Below are 22,791 nucleotides of genomic sequence, written 5' to 3'. Positions count from 1 at the left end.
GTATCTTGGCTGCCTTAAGCTACTAAATAATAAATGTGGAATAAAAATATAATGAATAAACAAGCAAATAAACAAATATTATTTCTCATAGGTTATCCATTTACTAGTGATGGCTGGCTCGTAAATGGAGACAAGCAGTATTATTTCAACACCAACAAATTTCCAATGGAACAAGCCCGTGCATTTTGCAAAGCAAACTTTGGAGATTTGCTTGTCATTGAAGATAACACTGAAAGAAAGTTTATCTGGAAATTTGTAAGACACTCATATATTATTTCTGATATGAGAACAATGAATGTGTATTATTTGCTTCTTTTTAGTTTATTTAAGGGGTTTCTGTGGCTGTGAAACAATGGTTCTTGATGGCATACAATAACCACAGCCTTCTTCATAAATTTATAGCAGAAAATCTGTTTTGTGGAGTAATGAGTATATTTGAGCTTTCCTCATTAATGAATTAAAATGTAAGTAGCATACAAATTGCATCTATTCTACAATTGTTCATGTCAAAATACTTTAGAAGTGCTGGAAAAAGTAGGGAAGGACAACTTTTAATTTTCACAACTTGATCTAAAATTCAGACATTTTGGTCTATATTCCATTTTTTTTGCCATGCCAGTCCCAGTAAGAGGAGTCTCTCCATCCCTTGAGCCACAATAAAGCTTAGGGTTTCCTGGTGGTTTCCCATATACATTTCCACCAGTTCCATTATAAAATGAGCTGGGGCTCCCCCAGCCACAGTCCTGTCTAGTTGGCACAATCTATAGGCACCCTCATGCTCCAACATTAGTTTTATTGAATATCTTCACAAGAAAGTCATTCCTCTTAATCAGAATAGAATAACAAGATAACAGAAAAAAGGAGTTGGAAAAGACCTTGGAGGTCTTCTAGTCCAACCTCCAGTTCAAGCAGGAAATCCGATATCATTTTAGATTATTAGTTATATTTGTATTTTTTAATCAAGGATCAAGATGTTAGGTTAACAAATACTGGATCCCGACAAGCCCTGCTTTATGATTGCAATTAAAAGCTGGCAAATATTTACTTATTAAGAATTCCACTAGTGTCCAACGTCATCCATCTGTTGTTAGGTTAGACTGACTTAAAAGAATAACAGAATCGGAAGGGACCTTGGAGGTCTTCTAGTCCAACTGTCTGCTGAAGCAGGAGATCCTATTCCATTCTTTATAATCCTCTTTTGAAAATCTCCTTAAGGCATCTCTATGCCTCATTGGGGAAATCATGCTGCTAAAATAATCTGATTCTTGATTTTATTGGTTTGATAAACAGGAACTGCCAGAGTTGTACCTTGGGAGGAACTAAAATTTTTATCAAGTACGTCTGTGATAAAGCAATGGCCATTACTAAAAGTTACAAAAAATCCATATTATGGAATACAAGAAGAAAAGGCTGGAGTTGAGGTGTTTAACCAATTTCCCTGCCTGATATTTTTCTATTTTCATTTAGGAGCCAATAACGAGTGAACACTCAACTCCATTCATTTGCCAAGACTTTACCTTGAATCAAGGGATTATAGCAGGGGTGTCCAAACTTGGGAACTTTAAGACTTGTGGACTTCAACTCCCAGAATTCCCCAGCCAGCCATGCTGGCTGGGGAATTCTGGGAGTTGAAGTCCACAAGTCTTAAAGTTCCCAAGTTTGGACACCCCTGGATTATAGGGTCATAATTTTTTTTAAAGAGCCAATACCTGGATTATTAGCAACTCTTACTGCTTTTTTCTTAAAGGAATGGTGTTTGTTTTCTAATATAGCTTCTTAAAGCGTAATATATTTTTGCTTGAGAAAATTCACGGGTTACAAATATATGTGATGGCCTTTTGTTTTGATTCTTTAGATCCTACAAAATGAACAGGTGAATAGTTATTTCATTGGACTGCAACTGAGCCTTGATAAAGTAACCAGGTGAGCAAACAAAAAAACCCACTGCATTTTATTGCAGCATATGATTTTCTTTTTGCTTGTTTTGTTATCCTCATACAGCTAATTAGGATATCCATCTAGGAAAGCCCAATACATTGGACTAGTTCACATGATATATTGCCCTTATTACTCCATGTGGGGACTAACAAAATAACAGAATTGAAAGGGGCCTTAGAGGTCTTTCAGTCCAGCTCCCTGCTCAGGCAGGAAACTCTATACCATTTCAGACAAATAGCTTCTTAAAAACATCCAGTGTTAGAGCATTCACAACTTCTGGAGGCAAATTGTTCCACTGATTAATTGTTTTAAATGTCAGGAAATTTCTCCTTAGTTCTAGGTTGCTTCTCTCCTTGATTAGTTTCTATTCATAGTTTCTAGTAGGGGGAAAGGGTTTCCTGTGCATGACGTCATTATAATGTAATGTTTCTCAACTTGGCAACTTCAGGATGTATGCATTTCAATTCTCAGGGAATTGAATTGGGGAACACCGGTTCTGGAATTCTGGAAATTGAAATCCATATAATTTAATGTTGCTAAGTTTGAGAAACACTGTTCTAATGGGAGCTTTTGCTTTTACATTGATTGACAACAATATGTTAACTTGTCTTAAAGCTGGATGGATGGAACTCCTGTCCAATATGTTGCCTGGGCACCACATGAACCTAACTTTGCAAACAATGATGAAAACTGTGTGGTCATTTATAGGAATACAGGTATATGGCTTGCTAATTGATGATACCAATTTCAAATGTATTTCTGTATGCATGCTAAAATTCATAGTTTTAGTACGTCACAATGCAGAATATATATATAAAAATATGTACAGATAATCTTTGACTCATGAACACACTTGGGATCAGAATTTCTGCTGTTAAACAAGGCAGTAGTTAAGTGAATACGGTCAATTTTATTACTCTTTCCCCATTGTTATTAAGTGACTCACAGATTAAGTGAATCTCACTTTCCCATCATTCTTTACTTGTCAGGAACTGGTTGGGAAGATCACAAATTGTGATCACATGATCCCAGGAGCGTACAACCATTGTAAATACATGCTGGCTGCCAAGAGCCCAAAATTTGACCATGTAGGGTTGCTGCAATGGTCGTAAGCGTGAGGACAGGCTATAAGTCACTTTTTTCAATATAATTATAAGTTTGAATAGTCACTAAATGAACGATTGTAAGTCGATTGTAAGTTGATTGTAAATATCTTGCAATCAATAACTGTCATGATATTTATATATAGTGAAAGATTCTGACTGCGGGAAAACGTATTTTGTGCACTAGTATCCTATAAGATTATGATTTTTTTAAAGGACTCAGCCTTCTCCACTTTTTTCAAGGCTGTCTCACATTTTCTTGAATGTCTGACCTTTAGTTGTAGTCCTTCCTTAGCCTTGAAGGTAATTGGGATATTTCCTTTTGGTTTAGCTGCTGCTCTCTGGACAAATTTCGTTTTCCTAATTGCTGAGTACCATTCTTTTGACTGGGTTTATTTATTTGCTGCAATTGGAGATTAGGTACATCTGGAGTAGCTGTGAAATCTGGTTTTCAATATATTCTGTGACTCCCCTTGATCAATAGAGATGTCTGCAGTTGACATGCAGTCTGGTTAACCACAGTGCATCTATATCACCAATGTTGTCTTCTGCCAGAATAAGGGCGTTGAAAAAACAGTGGTAATATGCATATGATATTTGAACATGAATCAAGCTAGCATGCTCAGATTCCTGTTCAAAAGTTTGAAACATGCTGTTTTTAGAACATTCACTTCTATAGATTGGATAGCCAGCTGTGGCTCTTTCCCCAAATCTGAAAGGAATTTGGAGTAGGCTGATTGGCTGAAGGAAGAAGTTGATTGATTCTCAGTACTGTGATTGTTATGAATGTTAGATTTTGTTTCATATACTGGCCACATAGTCTTTCTAATTACTTTGCCAACAATCAGTTGTGTTTAAAATGTCTTTTTACTATTCTGAGCTCAGAATATAGGGATATAGAATCTGGAATTTCATTAGTCAGTTAGCATTAACCTGTATCTTTCCAGTAGTTTCCTAAGAACAAAAATAATGTTATGTTTAATAGCAAATAAAATAGAAAGGAATCAATTCCTTACTACAAATGGGAAAATTTATGCAGACTAGATGGTCTGAGTAATATAAAGGCTAAGAGGCATCTGGAGACAGTGCTGTCTTGTGAGACACCCACCAATATTCATTTCTAGCATGGATGAATCCAGGTTTGTGGATTTTCTAGATAAATGCTCCTCTAATGACATCTTTGTCTGCCAACAGATGCAATAGCAGCTCATGAAGTTGTAGATGACATTTGATTTTAGCTATTGTCACGAAACATTAGAAATGTGTGGGGCTTTGGTTGCAAGGTTGAGTGTAGCTTCTTGGCTGTTTAACCACTCTGAAGTCCCCTTCAGGGGTGAAATTCGCCAGGTTCTGACAGGTTCTGGAGAACTGATAGTGGAAATTTTGAGTAGTTCGGAGAACTGGCAAATACCACCTCTGGCTGGCTCCAGAATGGGGAGGGGATGGGGATTCTGCAGTATTCTTCCCCTGCCACGCCCACCAAGCCACACCCACAGAACCGGTAGTAAAAAATGTTGAATGTCACCACTGGTCCCCTTCCTCTACTCACATTCAACCATTTCTTTTCTCTTGCTTAGGACTTTGGAACGATATAAACTGTGGCTACCCATGTTCTTTCATATGTGAAAGACATAACAACTCAGTCAATGCAACTGTTGCTCCCACACCACCTTCCATTAAAGGAGGATGCCCTGAATCTTGGCTTTTGTTTGAAAACAAGGTGTAGTAATTATTTCCTTTTTAAAAAAAAGAATCACTCCAAGAAACAAAAAAATAACAAAAAGAGAGGGACTTTCTATGGAGTATTTTTTTTAGACAATTAAAATAAATGCCTTGATAAGATGGCATCAGAGAGGAATTTTGTGCATATGTACATAAAATAAAGGTAAACTCTCATCAGCCTTACAATGTGAACACATGACCAAAGAAACTAATTCTATTTTATGGTGAAACTACATTACCAGAATATTGCAAATCTGAAAGTACAATTCTTCTATTATCACCTTTTCTGGACAAGAGCTTTCCAAGCCTCTTGCTCTGCCCACTATTCAGCTATAGCCATGTTGTCTGACAGTTGCCTAGGTAGCATCTCTACACACACACACACACACACACACACACACACACACACACTCCCAAGGGCTTTCGCACATACCATTACAAGGCTCCTTCACATTAAACTTGAGTCCCAATGTCATTCACAAAATAACAGAGCCACATAGTTGGAAGGTATTTGCTACTTTCTTGAAATGGCAGAAGCAGTGTAACGTTATCATCTTGCAAGCTCAGTCCATTTTATCCATGTGTGCACCATTGCAATGCATAAATGAAAATGGATGGGGCTTGCCTATAGACCACTGCTTCTATTGGTTTGGTTCTCTTTGCTCCTCTGTCCATAGGTACCAATATCAGTTCCTGCAGTTTCTTTGGCAACAACGAAACATATTGCCCAGGTGGTTTTCTGGGATATCTTTTGATTTCCCAGTAGAGCATGGGTGTCACGCTGCCGTCATGTGATGTTTCTCAACATTTTTTTCTCTTCGCGGAGCTGGGGTGGGTCTGGTCTGTGTGTGTGATACATCCAGCCCATGGGCCACCAGTTTGACACACCTGCAACAGAGGGTGCGTGTCAGTTTACCAAAAAGATCCAATTTTTCAAAATCAGTCAATCTAGTTAATTTTAAAATATGTAACCAATTTAGTATAATGATTAAGATCTGGTTTAGAAATCAGAAGACTTGAGTTATAATTTTTCCCTTAGGCATGAAAGCTGATTAGGTGACTTTGGGCCAGTTCCTCTTTCCCAGCCTAATCCACCTCATAGGATTGTTGTAGTGGGTGAAATAAGAGGAGAAAGGAGTAATATGAACATTCTCCACTTTGAGCTACTTATAAACTAAGGTGGGATAAAAATCTAATCATTAATCAAGAATTAGTTTCTGCACCACAAAATCCAGGTGAATGTACTTAGAAAAGCACTTGTAAGATTGCTGTCGGTTGCAATCACTACTCTCTAAAAGACCCTCCCAGCTGAGATCTGTGTGGTCTCCATCTTGATAACTTGGCTTCCCCCCAGGCTTTGGATCAAAAAGAATGGCAAAATGGGTAATGTGTTGGCCTCTAACTGCTTTTGCTCTTTTCCTGGATGTTTGAATTTTAAACTGTATTTTGTTGTTGCTTTTATTGTCTGTGACCATATACATTTCTAAAAAAAATTAATAATGAAGTAAACTTTTAACTTTATTTGTCTCTATCCTTGCATTTGGATTTTTTTTTAAAGTGCTATAAATTCTTTGGATTTAATCAAGCCGACCAAAAAAATTGGAAAAATGCACGGAAAGATTGTCAGAAGGAAGAATTTGGAGGAAACCTGGTTTCAATACTCAATAAAAGGATTCAAGGTATATATAAGCACCGTATCAATTAATAAATGTTTACTTATCTATGAGTTTTTACATCATCTTTGGGGTGATTATGTTTTATGGGATAAATATGCCATTGATGAAACCACCTGACCACTTCTATGGAGCTTACAATACTAGTTTGAACCCAGAATTTTAAATGCGAAGTTATAATACCTTAATTCATATTTTCCCCTTTATTGCTATTGCTAGAGCAACTGTTTTCTTCTGCCTTGATTTTCTTACTATTACATAGACATAATGGTAAACCTATATTTGCCCCAAAGCAAATATAGTTATAAAAGTCATTTTTCATCTTTAAGATAAAATTGAAAATTGTGTTTTGATAGAAATTACAGAAGAAAGTTTCAGATGTTCCCTTTCATACTAAAAGCAAAGGAGGGGAGAGGGAATGTACCTGCTATATATATTTATTAGAGATGGGAAAAACCTTTGCTTTGCATCTTCCCTGTTGGTTATTCATGCTAAGACAGCTAAGAACAGTCCTGAAAAAAACATGACTGTTTTAACAATTTGAAAAACAGATGCTTTATATGTTCTCTTGAACAGTCAAACACATCACTTTCCAAGTATTTACACAGCCATAATATTTACAGATTTTTGCAGTCATAAAATGTGTAAATCATTTAGAGCATCTTCTGTAATTGAAGTGCTATACATATTGATAACACACAGACACATTTGTTTTATGATTCAGTTGTATTGCTCTAGGATGGAAAATCTTTTTGTCATTGCGTGCCGAAAGCACACCTGCACCCATAATGCAATGCATGCACAACAACCTTTGTGCACCCCCTGCACATGCACATACGACACCCCCCCCCCCCGTGCCCCATTTTGGGCCTAGCAAGCCTACCTGCAGACTCCTGGGACCAAAAACTGCCTGCAAGGGAGGGTGCCACCCCCCCATGCATGTGCATGTGACCCCCACCCCGTGCATGCAAGCACATCTCATGAATGCATCCCACCCCCTGCACATGCGCAACCAAGATCCAAAAATCAGCAGGCCACTGGGGAGCACACGTACATGTGCGATGGAGCTGAGCTGGGGCAACAACTTGCATGCCTGCAGGGGGGGCTCTGCATGCCACCTGTGGTTACCATAGATTCGCCATCATGGCTCTAGGATCAAAGGGAGATTAAAATATTTTAATCAATACATAAATAAATGTGCGGTTCATACAAATTATAAAAGCTTGAGCTAACTTGTGTTAATAATGGCAAATTACTGTAACTAAAAGAAGTATCTCAGTGGAATTATAACATTCAAGGTGTGTTTATTTCCCACAATTTCTAGGTACATTTCCAAACCAAATTTCAGACTTCAGTAACTTTTATTTCACATACTCATTATGCATTTATTTAAGTCTACTTTTCAACATGTTTTAGTTCATTTCAGAATTCTCTATTTAGTGAAGTATTTACTTTTGGTTTCATGCTGTCCCAAATGTTAGGTATGTTTACTTTTTCTGCTCACATTCTTCTTCCATTACTTTTTCTTTTTAGCCTTTCTCACCTTCCATTTAAATACATTCCAAACTGATGTATGGATAGGATTAAATGACATCAATGAGGATCAAATGTACCTCTGGACAAATGGAAGAGCGGTCAGTTACACAAACTGGGAAAAAGGATTCCCACTGAGCTATGGACCAAACAGTGTAGGTATTTGACTACAGGATATAATTTGAAAACTTCTCCCAATTTCCTTGCTTTGTGTCCCCCCCCCCCCTCAACCTTTGTTATATGAGTCTGAAATTAGAGTCACATGATTAGAAGAAAAAAGGAGCATGAGTAGGCAAAATAATTTAATGGAGAACTGCGAGTGGTAATTGGTTTGTTTTTATTTGATTTAGGTTTGAAGGCAGATGTTCTCTTATATACACAGAGGAGCACACATAAGATACTCCCTTACAGTTTCCAAAACTAGATGCCATGTTATAAAAAAAGATGTTAAGACTTTAGGAAGAGTGCAGAGAACAGCAACAAAGATGATTATGGGACTGGAGTGGAGGCAAAAACATATAAAGAACAGTTGCTGGAACTGGGTATGTCTAGTCCAGGGGTTGGCAACCTTAAACACTCAAACAGCCACAAAGGTCCTAAATGAAAGCCCCCCCCATTCAATTCTGGAGCCGACCATAGAATCTCCTCCTAGTGCAACATCCTTTTTCCTCTACCTGTCCTAACCAAAAGCCCTATCAATTGTGGAGCTGTCTAGTGACAGGGAGCCACAGTAGCTCCAGAGCCACATGCAGCTCCAGAACCACAGGTTGCTGACCCCTGGTCTAGTCTGATGAAAAGAAACGCTAGGGGTGATATATGATAGCACTGTTCCAATATCTCAGGGGTTGCCACAAAGAAGAGGGAGTCCAACTATTCTCCAAAGCACCTGAGAGCAGAACAAGAAGCAATGGGTGGAAACTAATCAAGGAGAAAAGCAACTTAGCACTGAGGAGAAATTTCCTGACTGTTAGAACAATTAATTAGTGAAACAACTTGCCTCCAGAGGTTGTAAATGCTCCAACACTGGAAGTTTTTAACAAGAGATTGGATAATCATTTGTCTGAAATGGTGTGGGTTTCCTGCCTAGGCAGGGAGTGCACTAGAAGACCTCCAAAGTCTCTTCCAATTCTGTTATTCTATTCTGTTCTGTTCTGTTCTGTTCTGTTCTGTTCTATTCTATTCTATTCTATTCTATTCTATTCTATGATGTGTGTCATTTCTCAGGATTATGCTGCAACTGTCAAGGGCAGCTATGCAATCACAGGAAAAAGTATGACTGCTGTAAAGAGTTGCAGACAGGGCCTATGTTAGCATTCCATGCAGTCTGAAGCACTTTTTAGCTTGATTGCACATCTCTACCAGTAGAATAAATCAGCAGAGGCAATATTGAAAATCAAATTTCAAGGTACTTCCTTTGAGAAGCCAGTGTTCCTCAACCTTGTCAACTAAAAGAAGTGTCAGTTTCAACTCCCAGAATCCGCTAGCCAATTTGCTGATCTAAACAATCAGCTAGCAGGGACAAGTGAGTGAGAATCCTGCCGACTAGACAAAACAATTAAGGATAGCAACTGGGCAAGTAACTGTTCTGATTGTTACTCACACAAATGCCGATCTTGACCAATGCCCTCTGTCAGGAAAACAGATAGGCTACCTGTGAATTGTATTGATACATAGCAGGTTTCGTAATAAGATAGCATACAGAATAAGAGCAGCTATTAGAGCTGATATTTCCTTATTCTATCCCAGATCTTGACAAATGCATCCAACTACTGTATGTTTCCAGGAACATTCTGTGGAACTACCCCTGGCTTTTGATTGGGGGAGTGGGTGGGTGGGATTTACTATTTGCAGTACCCAGTTGATTAGTGACTTCATGGGCATGTGACATTCTTGCTTTTCCATATTGGCAGAAATTGTGGTGACTCATTCTGTACAGGAGGTTCTTGATTTATGGCCACAATTGGAACCAGAAATTTCATTGCTAAGTAAAGCGATTGTTAAATGAATCATGTCCAATTTTACAAACTTTTAAAATCAAGGCTGTTTAGCAAATCACTGCAGTCATCACTAAGTGTCATTACTAAGTGAATCTGCCTTACCTTACCCCATTACTTTGGTTGACAGAAGCCTGCTGGAAAGGTTGAAAATGGAGATGATTCCAGGATACTATAACAGTATAAATATATGTTGATTACCATGTGTCCCAATCTGGATCATGTGACTGTTGGGAATGCTGCAAGGACTGGCCATAAGTCAGTTTTTTCACTGTTGTTGTAATCAATGGTCACTGATACAAGTGGTTGTAAATTGAGGACTACCTATAACCTTCTCTACCAACTTTCCCTGTTTTCTCATGGCTGTTACAATGGTATGATTGAAGGATTAAGGAGTTTATTCATACCGCTTTCAACATTTATTGTTTTTTATTTCATATAGGAAGATTGTATTGCAATGAAATCATTGCCTTACAAAAGTGCAGGCTTATGGAGAAATAGTTATTGCTACTATAAGAAAGGGTACATATGCGAAACCAACGTTCGTGAGTATTTTGCCTATTTTTGCTTCCTCACCTCTTTTTTTCTTTTTGAAAGGAAAAGCATACTTTGATTTAAATATCTCTAACTTTCCCCTCCAATATTTCAACACAGCAAGACCATGATGGTTTTTGATCTCAGAGCATAACTATGGTGCAGAGTAATAATTAGGTGTTTTATTTATTTACTAAGACATGCTTCTCCACTTGAAAAATGACTGAGAATCATAACAGTTGATTAATGCAATAATAAGGTCAAAATGCGTGATAAGTTCATGTAAAATTTCATCAGTCGCTAACTGCAAGTACTTCACTTATTTTGTGAATAGCAAGGATGGGACAGCCTACAACCAGAGAGTGGATACTGTTCCAGAGAAGAGATGTGACCAGGGAGAAGTTTCTCCTATATCAGAAGTGTCAAACTCACGCCCCGTTGGCTGGATGTGTCATACGCTGGCCACCCCCATGCCTGGTTTAGTGAAAGGGGAAAAGGTTGTGATACATCACATGATGACACTGTGAGTTTGACACCCCTGTCCTATATGGTCCTTGGTGATGAGACCTAAAGGCAGTCTAGTCTACCAGATCTTGCCAGTTAGGGAAACTTTTACTCAGAGCAGATGATCGCAAAGATACTTAAGTCCTGATTCATGCAGTGCTTTAAGAGTGACAATTACCACCTTGAATTGCACTTAGTAACTAGTGCATGTCTTAAAGCAAAGAGATAACTGAGTTAAACCCATTACTTAAGCTGCTGCAGTTGGAACTAACTGTAACTTCTGAGTGATCTTCAAGGTCAATCCCATGCAGAATGAATTGCATTAGTCCAGCTAAGAAGTATGGAGGTATCACATTTATTACCTGGTCATGAAATAAAACAACAACAGGGAACAGTGGCCTTCTTCAAGGGGGGCTATTTGTTTTGACCCTGAAATAAAAAACACATTTCCCATTTTATGCCCAATTTTCCTAAAACAAGTATCATTTTACCCCAAATATCATTTCCACTGTATGTCTAAAAATGGGTTTTCTCATTTTGCATTTTATGTCTTCATAGTTTTGAAAAGAGCCTTACAATGTTCTTTTTCTTTTGTAGACCCCAAATATTCTTTTCTTCCACCCACCACGCCAGAGCAGCGTTTCCGTTATAGAAATAGCAGCTACTTCATCATTGAAGCCAAAATGACATGGGAAGAAGCAAAAAAAAGTTGTGAAAGGAGAGACTCGAGTCTTGCTAGCATTTTAGATCCCTTTGGCCTCTCATATCTCTGGCTAAAATTACTAAAACAAAAAAGGATTGTATGGCTTGGCCTCAACAGTAATCTGGTAAATGCAACTTCTATCGGTCCATAAAGTTCCATCTATTCATAGTTCTATTTGTTTGTTTATTTTGGAGCATTCAAGAATATGCTATTACTTTTGGGTGGTACTTGTTCCATTCAGTGGAAATGAAAATTAGAAAACTATCAAAAATTAATGAAATGACTATGGTATTTGCTACAGATCAATATAATATGACTTCGCTCTCCCAGACTAAAGTCTGAATTCACACATACCGATATTTACTTATTTATTTGTTGTTTTGTTTTGATTTGATTTCTATAGTGACCCATTTCAGCAAAAGACTCTGGATTGCTCACAATTCAGAAATGCATATTGCAGTTAAAATTTGAAAAAAATGTTTTAAAAGAACAAGAACAGTAAAAACCATTACAACACTAAAAAACATAAAGATGTCTAATTCAAGTTCATTCAAAGCAAAACGTATGGCCTGCTAACAATATATCCAGGAGGCAGGGCTCAGGAACCGACTCAAGTCTTTCAAGCTTTGCAGAAGGCTAACAAAGTTGGGGACATTCTAATATCCAGACAGAAGAGGTTCCACACAACAGGGGCTGCTGCAGAAAAAACTGACCGTCTAGTCCCCATCAGCTGATATTTTTTGGCTGATGGGATCTGCAGCATGCCCATTCTATTTGATCTAATTGGACAGATAGAAACTCTTGGAAGAATATGTTCCCTCAGGTTCCATGGTCCCAAACTATGTAGGGCTTAATAGGTAATTACCAGCACTTTGAATTCCACCCTGAAACATATTGGTAATATGCCAATTTTTAATTTTTAATCATGTATTTGTTAAACACACTCTTAGTGGCCAGGTTCAAACATGTATATATAGCATGTGGATTCTCAGAACAAACTAAATAATGAAGTAAGCCAACCTTACCCTGAAGCAGTTCTTGTTCTTTCCGCTGCTCAAAACTTTTAACCAAGTCAGAGTTTATTAATAAGATAAACTTATTATGTGACTTCATGAGCATTTGGAAAAACAATATTGGGAATTGGAATTTGAAATCAAAGACTTCTCTTGGTTCATGACAGCAAGCAGGATGGATTGGTGCTCTTGTGAAATAATTTGTAAAAACCAACATTGCATTTACTATACTATTTGTATTTCAAATTGGATTGCTGTTGTTACTGCAAATGAAGACAAAATACTGACAGGATCTATTTCCAGTGAAGCAATAATGTAATATTCCTATGATCATGCCAGACTAATCTTATTGCATACTTCAACAAAGTGACAAAGTTAGTGGACCAGAGGAATGCCGTCGATATAATTTACTTGGAGTTCAGCAAGGCATTTGATAAAGTAGTAGACCATAACCTACTACTAGATAAAGTAAAAAAATGTGGGTTAGACAGAATCACCACCAGATGGATTTGTAACTGGCTGGCCAACCACACTCAATGTGTAGTCCTCAATGGAACTGCATCTACAGGGAGGGAGGTACACAGTGGAGTACTCCAAGGCTCTGTTTTAGGCCCACTACTCTTCAACATCTTCAGCAATGATCTGGATGAGGGGATAAATGGGGAACTCATCAAATTTGCAGATGACACCAAGATGGCAGGAATAGCCAACACTATAGAAGATAGGCTTAAGGTACAGAAGGATCTTGACAAACTTGAACATTGGGCACTACCTAACAAAATGAAATTCAATGGTGAAAAAAGTAAGGTTCTACATTTAGGCAACAAAAATGGAATGCACAGGTACAGTATAGGTGGTACGTTGCTCAATAGTAATAACTGTGAGAGGGATCTTGGAATCCTAGCGGACAGCCATTTAAATATGAGCCAGCAGTGTGCAGCAGCTGCCAAAAATGCCAACACAGTCCTACGCTGCATAAACAGAGGGATAGAATCAAGATCACATGAAGTGTTAATACCATTTTATAATGCCTTGGTAAGGCCACACTTGGAATACTGTATTCAGCTTTGATTGCCTCAATGTGGAAAAGATGTGGAGACTCTAGAAAGAGTGCAGAGAAAAGGAACAAAGATACTTAGAGGACTGGAGGCTAAAACATATGAGGAATGGTTGCAGGAACTGGGTATGCCTAGTTTAACAAAAAGAAGGACATGGAGAGACATGATTGCAGTGTTCCAATATCTCAGAGGTTGCCAAAAGAAAAGGGAGTCCAACTATTATCCAAAGGACCTGAGGGCAGAACAAGAAGCAATGGATGGAAACTAATCAAGGAGAGAAGCAACTTAGAACTGAGGAGAAATTTCCTGACAGAACAATTAATCAGTGGAACACTTGCCTACAGAGGTTGTGAATGCCCCACTACTGGAAGTGTTTAAGAAGATGTTGGATAGCCATTTGTCTGAAATGGTATAGGGTTTCCTGCCTAGGCAGGGAGTTGGACTAGAAGACCTCCAAGGTCCCTTCCAACTCTGCTATTGTATTGCATTGTAATCCTAGATCAGCCCAACATGCTCAGATTAGTGTATCTCAGAAGAAACATGTCATTCAGTGTGTGTTTTTTGTTGATTGGTTTGTTTGTTTTTTAGACTAGTGGGCAATACATATGGATTGATAAGTTCAGGATGAAATATACTAATTGGGCAGCAAATGAACCAAAACAAAAATTTGGCTGTGTTTTTATGGACTTGGATGGGACCTGGAAGACAGACTCATGCAACATAAAGTATTTTCCTCTTTGCAAATATCCCAAAGGTAAGTTAAAGGATAGGTCAACATTTTTCTTAATGGTTCGTATTCAGACTAAAGCAATTTTCTCTAGCCCTAGGTATGTTGGAGTGCCACAAATTGGAATAGCAATAACGCTTAGACTTACAATATATATCGCTTCACAGTGCTTTACAGTCCTCTCTAGGTGGTTTACAGAGTCAACATATTGCCCCCAATAATCTGGTTCCTCATTTTATCGACCACTGAAGGATGGAAAGCTGAGTCAACCTTGACTCAGAATAATGTAGAACAGTGGCATAGACATCTAGATTACTTTTTATAGGGAATATACTTCCATTTAAGATGGGGCATTTTGCACAGATGTCATTTTTAAAGGCTATTATAGACTGGACATAGTAAAATATTCCTGAACTACATGCCGAGCAGTCTTTGTCATGAATAATATTGATGCTTGCTAAGAGTTGTAATTCAGCAATGTGGGGAAGGGGGTGGAGTTCCAAATTTTACTTCTCTGATGTAGGGGTATACATGCTGGCAAAAACTTAAAGAAATCACAGACTGAGGAGACTATTTGATGTGATAGTTGAAATGCTGTGTCTAGAAACCAGGAGACTGGGAGTTCTAGTCCTGCTTTAGGCTCAAAAGCCAGATGTGTGACTTTGCACCAGTCACTCTCTCTCAGCCTGATTCACCTTACAGTGTTGTTGTTGTGGGGGAAATGCGAGGCATAAGTAGCATTAGATATGTTTGTCACTTAGAGCTGCCTATAAAGTAATAAAGGAAGGGTACAATTCTAATATGTAAAATAGATCAATAAATGCCACCTGTGTAGCTCAGATGATGTTTAGGAGAAGACCTGTCCCTTAAACCTTAACTGGATGAGAAGACTTCTGACTTTTTATGATAGTTAAGCCAGTTTCTGAATTATAACACTGTTTAAGGAAGAAAGACACTGGCAAATTTAGTCTGCCCTTTAAGTAGTTTGACTTTAAAAGACTACAGTGGAACACAATTATTTTTCACATGCTGCATTATTTCAGTTTTGTGATCTATATTTGGAGTCAATGACTGTGTGCCATAAAAGAGCATATTAGGAATAGTTATACATCCACCAGGGCATAGATCAGTGAGTGTATATTTGTAGAAGTGTGAAGATAGTGACCACAATGACCTAATTAAAGCTCTATCTCTATTTCCCTGCGTTGATGTAAAATTAAAAAATAGTTAACAGTAACAGTGCTGTAAAAAAGAACAAGGATGCTTACTAAAAACACTGTAGTTTTGACAAGGTTCCTCATAATAATCTCTCAATAAATTAATCAGAATTAAAAATTGTATTGCTTTTTAAAAACAGTGTTTCCACCTACTGTACCACCTCAAGAACCAGGAATCTGCCCAATTGCAGTGGAGAAATCTTGGATTCCATTCCGTGGTCATTGCTATCATTTTGAAGCCTCATCAAAGATGAATTGGCCAAAGGCATCATTAGCTTGTCTGCAACTAGGTAAGTGTTCCCATTCACTAATTATAATACCTGATTTCATTTTAAAGCAAGCAGAAGAAACAATTATTGAAGAAATACTAAGATTTGCAAATATTTTAATAGAAAGGATGTGGATCCCTTAGAACATAGAATAATATGATTGAAAGGGATCTTAGAGGCCTTCTAGTCCCTACTTGAGAAGGAGACCTTATAAATTCTGGGCAAATGTCCAGTCTCTTCTTGAAACCCTCCAGAGATGGAGCATCCACAACTTTCGGAGATAAGTCATTTAATTGATTAATTGTTTTTACTGTCAGGAAATGTCTCCTTAGTTCTAGGTTGGATCTCTAATGATCTTCCACCAATTACTTCTTGTCCTACGTTCAGGTATTTTAGAGAATAGGCCGATCCTGACTTCTCTATGATAGATCCTCAAGTACTGGAAGAACCAGGAAACTGCATAGTTGCAGTGGAACTAAGTTTTCTTAAAGGGCAAACTAAACTTCAGCTATCATATCATCCCTAATCCTTCTGTTTGTTAGATGAAGATACCTAGTTCTCTAAATTTTTCATTTTATGGTTTAGTCTCTAGAGCCCTTATCATCTTTGTTGTTCTTTTCTACATTCTTTTTAGGATCTCAACATTGTTTTTAAATTGTGGTAACCAGAACTGGATGCAATATTCCAAATGTTGTCTCACCAGTGCAGTATAAAGTACTACTATCTTTTCATATGATCTTGAAACTGTCCCTCTATTGATGCAATCTAGGACTACTTTGGCCTTTTTTAGAGCCCAGTGTTCAAGTCTGTCAATATTTCTAGATTCTCACAAATGTTCTGCTTGATTATCTAGAGGATTTTCCCAGATATTGATATCAGACTGATTGATCTGTAGTTTCCTACATTCGCTCCTCCCCCTTTTTGTATGCTAAAACCACATCAGTTCTTTTTTTAGTCCTCTGGTAGTTCCTTCATGGTCCAGGAGCTTTGGGAAAAATTGTTTGGTGGTTCTGAGATCATGTCTGACAGCTGCCCCAGAACTCTGGAATATAATCTATCTGATCTTGGTGATTTGAATTAGATTGGAGTAGATAGGTTACTATTTTCTTGCCTATTTTGATTTGTATTCCTAATCTATCTTTTATGGTGCCCCTCTTGATAAATTGAACTTTTTTTTCTTTTTGCATGAAGACAAATACAAAGAATGAATTAAACAGTTCTACTTTCTTCCTGCTACCCATCACCTTGCCATCTTCTCCTGTTAGTTTACTGATTACTTCTTTTGCTTTTTCCTTGTTTTTACATTTGAAATATTATTATTGTTGTTGTTGTTGGTATTATTGACATTTGTTACAAGTCTTACTTCATTCTTAATCTTAGCTTTCCTGATCTCATCTTTGCAGACTTGGCCTATTTGATTGTATTCTATTTAGTTATATGTCCTCTTTCCATTTTTTTTTATATTTGTTCTTTTTTCTCAGTTTGTCACAAAGTTCTTTATGAAAACATGCGGGTTTCATCTGGGGTCTCTTGTTTTTATTTTTTGTGATATTGTGTTATATTTGGCTTTTATAATCTCATTTATTAAGAATTTCCCAAGCATCTTGACTTGTTTTCCGCTTTAGGATTTCCATCCATAGACTACTTCCTAAACTCGCTCTTGGTTTATTGAAGTCAGCACTCTAAAGTCTAAGGGTCTTGTTCGATTTTGTTCTATTACTTGTGCTTGGGTTATGTTGAATTGCAGTATGACATTGTCATTCTCCTCCAAAATGACTACAACTTCATCCCCTCTATCATTTCATCTCTGTTAATAGAATTAAGTCCAATTCAGCTGACCCTTTAGTTCCCTTCTCTATCTTTTGGATGTCAAAGCTGTCAGCTAATCTTGTCAGAAACCTTTGATCTTCCATTTACTGCAGAGTTTGTTTCTCAATTGATATCAATTTAGTTCACGTCCCTGATTACTACTATTGTGGTCTATTGGCAGCCGGTAGAACTAGCAAGCAGAGCAGATGAGGAGGAGGTTGGGGGGGGGGGAGCCTGGGTCAGCTTTGGAGCCTTTGGGAGGCTCTGATGAGGAAGCAGAAGCAGATGCAGTGTTGGGCCTTCTATCCTCCCCCAGGTGGAGAGGCAGCTGTCTTCAGGGCCTGAGCTGAGTGAGTGGGAGGAGCAGATGCATCCAATCCCAGATATGCATAGGCATAGAGAGGAGAGGAGAGCAACAAAAGGCAATAAGCAGGCTTTCAGGGAAATAAATTTTTTTAAAAAAGAATTTTATTGGTTTTTGAACATTTATAGGGAAAGGTAGAAAGGGTACAAAGAAAATTTTGGCAGCTCCCGTGCTAGTGGTAGAAATCCCCCCAAATCTCACAATTTTTACAATGTTAAAAACAACGTATAAAAGATAAGCATAAACAGAATCTTGTTTTACATTATATCAACCATATGCTCAATCATCTCTTTCTTTGTCACTTTCTAGTATATCAACAATTATCATAGTATTTCAAATACATTTATTTTTGTGACCTGAGCCTTTTCGATATTGCTCCCTCCTCCCTGTCCCCAGATGGAGCCACAGCCCCCCTCCTTCATATCTTGCACATTACTACCTTTTTCACCACCTCCCCGATTTTCATTCTCTAGAAGAGGACTATGTTTTTTAATGAAGGCTTCAGACTCTCCACTGTATTAATTCTAATTCTGTTTCCCTCCCAAAAAATCAACATTCCCTCTGGCAATAACCATCTGAACCAAACTCCTTTATTGTATAATTTCTTTGATAAGGAGGAATACTTCCTCCTTTTTTCCCTTATTTTTTTCAGAATTTGCTTAAGGATGGAAATTTGTTTATCTTTATATTTTAATGGTCCCTCCTTTTGGGCCCCTAGCACCTCATCCCTCGTGGTCCTCCTAAGAAACTTAACATGTACTTCCCTTGGAACATTGTGTGTTCTAGCATATGCTGAATTAATCCTGTAAACCAGATCCATATCCCACCATAACTGTTCTTTATTTCTCTTAATATATTCTGCTAAAATTGTACTCATAATATCCTTAAGATCTTCATTTTCTGTCTCTGGTAGGTTCTGGAATCTGAGAAAAAAGGACATCCTTTCAAGTTCTATTTTTGCCATAAAATTTTCCAATTCTAAATTTCCCTTCCGGACTGCCTTAACCTCCTCCCCCAATCCAGCTGCCCCCTCCTCCAAAACTCCAATTCTTTGTTTATTTTCTGTTAAATGTTGTTGTACAGCTCTGAGTTCATCTTTAAGATCTGTCACCTCTTTTTTCAACTCATTTTGACCACTCATAATTTCCTGAAACATTTGGTTAACAGATAGTTCTTTTGAGCTTTCTCCAGTCCCTTCTTGTTGTAACAATGAAGTAATCTTCGTCTGCTGCATGCTTGGACTGGAGGTGGCAGAGGCAGGAGCCGAGAATGACTTGCCCGTTGGAGGTTTTTGGGCCCCATTTATCTGCGTTCAGAGATGATAAGTCTTTTACAAAGAGAATGGCATCAGTGGAGCATGCAGCTGTGTCGGTCCCAGGCGGCAGGCAAATCCAAAAGTAAAAAGTTAGTTCTCCTTCACAGTTCCCAGGCACAAAGGTACACCAGAAAGAGGAAAAGTCAAATAGTCAGAATTAATCAAGAAGACCATGTAATGGAAGAGGTCCAGAGCACTTTCAGAGGGGATATTAAGACAATTACCAGAGATTTTTTTTTCTGAAGGCAGTTTCAAAAGGCAGGCTTCATTTATAGGTACAAAAACAAAGATGGAGGGTCGCCATCTTGGCTCCTCCTTTCGCAGGGAGAAGAACAAGGAGTTCCATGAAGTTTTTTCCCTTTTAAGAAAACAGCTCAACAGTCACCTCTAGCAGCTGTGATATCAATCATTCTCAGATAGTTAGCACAAGTGGCAAGTCAGCCTTTATTCTCTCTCCATTCCAATATATATATAGAGAGTTCAAATGTCGCTTTGTCCGACTGGGGGGGGGGGGTAAAGAGAAAGAAACACCCCCCTCTAATCTTCCAGTTTCAAATGGATTGAACAAAAACTTACAATAGTCTGTTGCTTATCTGTTAATGATGATTAAGGAGATTAGGGCGGATCTCTCCCCACCGGCATTTCAGCCGCTCTTCTTTTGCTTAACTCTTTCCTCCCAGAGCCCATTCGGTGAAAGGGCAGACAGCCTGCAGCTGCCTCATGCCCCCCCTTTACTCCCCGGCTCCTGGGGCGAGGCTGAAAACACCCCTGCCGGCTGGCGCCGAGTCTGGGGGATTCCAGCAAGCCGCTCTGTGGCAGAAGACCCCTCCAGGGCCCCCTGTGCTCCTGAACGGAGCCCACCAGGGAGATGAGCAGCGGACAACACATCTGTCACCTATAGGAACCAGAAGTGATGACCTTTCAGGGAAATAAATTGTTGGTGCTAACAGCCCCTCCTTAGCTGGGAAATAAATAGTAGGGATTTGGGAGTGGCCTGTTGTCGCAGACAACTGTTCATTTTCCAGTGTATATCAATCAGTTCAGATTCCTTTGCCAGAATCAGGTTTGTCAACACTAATTGCTTTGTATTTGAATGCCAATTGAGTCTCCCTGCTGGAAAATAACAGGGAGTGAATTTGCTTCAGCAGGTGTGAACGGGGGCTCTTTCTGCTTGACTTAGTCATTGAAGGACTTTTTATCTTGAGTTCTCATGTGAACAGAGACTGTTTGTGCTCTGTTTCAGAAAGGGAAATGATGTTCATTTGTGACTAATGATTGTTGGTTTTGTCTATCCAATGTGAATAAAGCCTGCCCTGTTTTAAAAAGGGGGTTGTTTGTGAGTAAGTGGTTTCTCATTGCCTGTGAAGACTGGTCAGAACAACTACTATGGTGTGTTTCCCTCATAGCTTAGCTAAGTGACTAGCAAAAATTTCTTATATTTCTTCTGCTTGGTAGTTTGGACTGTGATATGCACCTATTTAATATCATGTCCTTTTCATTTTGTACTAACCCATATATATTCAAAAAGACTTTCACCCTGGTTTTAGAGGTGTAGTGATTTCTTACATATAATGCAACTCCATCTCCTCTTCGTTAGATTTGTTTCTTTTGAACAATTTATATCCTTCCAGCAGTACATTCCAGTCATGAGTTTCATCTTACCAAGTTTTGGTAATGGCATTTATAAGATACCTGACCTCACATGCTAAGACTTCAGGTATGACCTATTTGTTCTTTGAGCATTAATATATAGACATCTGAGTCCCTGCATTTATTTCCTATTTTTCCTACTTTGTATCTGAGTTTTCCTATCTTCTTATCATTCCCTAGTTCCCTGTTTGATTAGTTGTCTTGGGACTTATGCTTGTGATTAGATCCTAAAGATACTAAAGATTGGTTCCCCGCCCTTCCACTTTTAGTTCTTCATATTTGCTGAGCTGATTGTTTTTCACACACATTCTTCCTGATTCATGTGATATGCAGTCTGTCCTCTGCCAGAAGCCTTCATGTATGTAATGTAGATCCTGATCTAGGAATCCAAAGGTCTCTCAACAGCACCATCCTTTAAGCCAGTGTTTTACTTCTAGAATCTTCCATTACCTAGTTGGATGTTTACCTTCCATTAGAAGTACAGATGAAAATACCACCTGTGTCCCTAGCTCCTTGGCTTTCATGCCAAGCTGTGGATAGTCTATTGATGTTTTTTTCTGGATCTTTGTCATATTATTCATCCCTACATGAATAATGCAGGAAAAAGGATTGATGTTAAAGAAATTGAGATTTGTCAAAAGAAGTGAAATGGCTTTCTCTATGCGCATAACCAATTTGTTATGTGATTTTATCATGTAAGGAGAAACATAAACACAAATTGCATGCAGTTGAAGTGGGGTACTGAAGGAGTGGGGATTGAATACAAAATTAAGTGACCAATAAAATAGAAATATGAAAGAAGAACAATGAGCAGGGTTGAGAGGGAATGAATAAGATTCTAATCTCAAAATTTATAGTTTTTTATATGAGGTAAATGAATAAATGGGGAAGAACAGGAAGCCCAAGAAATTTGTCAATGGAAAAAAATGATAAGATCCTTAGAAAGAGAAGAATTTTAAAGAAGAAGCAATTTATAAACTGGTGTGCAGAATCAGAGAAAGTAAGGATAGTTTGTAGAAATAGAAATATATAAGGATATACAATATAGCACTAAGTGTTGCTATAAACTAGAGTTAATTTCCCTCTTAATTCCTGCTTTAATTTCTTTTGTTTACCACTGCTTACTCTTTTTCTGCATTTCACACAATGTCTGAGAGCGAATAACATGATGGATATAGATGTGTTGTCAGCTTCTGCTTCGCTATTTGTTTTCGGCTGCCATTGAAACGGGGAGGGGGGACTGGTATTTGGGAGGGGAAGATTTGGTACAGGAAAGATTGTTAAGAGGGAGTTTTGTTCTCACCATCTACTGCACATGCTGAAGGCTGGTGCTTAGAGTTGGTCAAGGCCAACCGTCCTGCATACCAACCTGATGATGCTCCTTGGGGATGAAACCCACATGACACCTGAGGGATTTGCAGATTGGACAATGGGATGGGGGATAGCGAGGGGAGGGGGTTGGACAAATATTGATATGTATGATTTCGCATGCTTTTGCCTCAGACCTTGCTTTACTTAGCTGCTATCTTTTCATAACCAGTAAAATTACTCTTAAATCTGCAAAATGGAGTTAAGTGGTTTCTTTCTTGGTTGCTGAGGGAGGCCGGCTTGACATGTGTGTTCTTTCTTTGAAAATTTAAGTGATTGGCTTGATCAGGGCATCCA

The 22,791-nt window shown here is 38.3% G+C and overlaps 1 protein-coding gene across 2 annotated transcripts in view; it reads left to right on the top strand.

Moving 5' to 3' along the window:
- Positions 1-22,791, top strand: part of LOC309401933 (macrophage mannose receptor 1-like) — a 68,815-nt gene that overhangs the window by 38,897 nt on the left and 7,127 nt on the right. For both annotated transcript variants that reach the window (XM_081971311.1, XM_081971310.1), the window contains exons 17-26: positions 92-255; positions 1,856-1,923; positions 2,554-2,654; positions 4,619-4,761; positions 6,322-6,442; positions 7,970-8,124; positions 10,406-10,508; positions 11,599-11,828; positions 14,364-14,529; positions 15,860-16,009. In XM_081971311.1, coding sequence (XP_081827437.1) covers positions 92-255; positions 1,856-1,923; positions 2,554-2,654; positions 4,619-4,761; positions 6,322-6,442; positions 7,970-8,124; positions 10,406-10,508; positions 11,599-11,828; positions 14,364-14,529; positions 15,860-16,009 — 1,401 coding nt within the window. The remainder of the gene's footprint in view (positions 1-91; positions 256-1,855; positions 1,924-2,553; positions 2,655-4,618; positions 4,762-6,321; positions 6,443-7,969; positions 8,125-10,405; positions 10,509-11,598; positions 11,829-14,363; positions 14,530-15,859; positions 16,010-22,791) is intronic.

The sequence above is a fragment of the Natrix helvetica genome, assembly GCF_964273705.1.
Source record: "Natrix helvetica genome assembly, chromosome: Z".
Lineage (NCBI taxonomy): Eukaryota > Metazoa > Chordata > Lepidosauria > Squamata > Natricidae > Natrix > Natrix helvetica.
The sequence above is the reverse complement of the archived record's forward strand: the minus strand, read 5'-3'. Positions and strand labels throughout refer to the sequence as shown.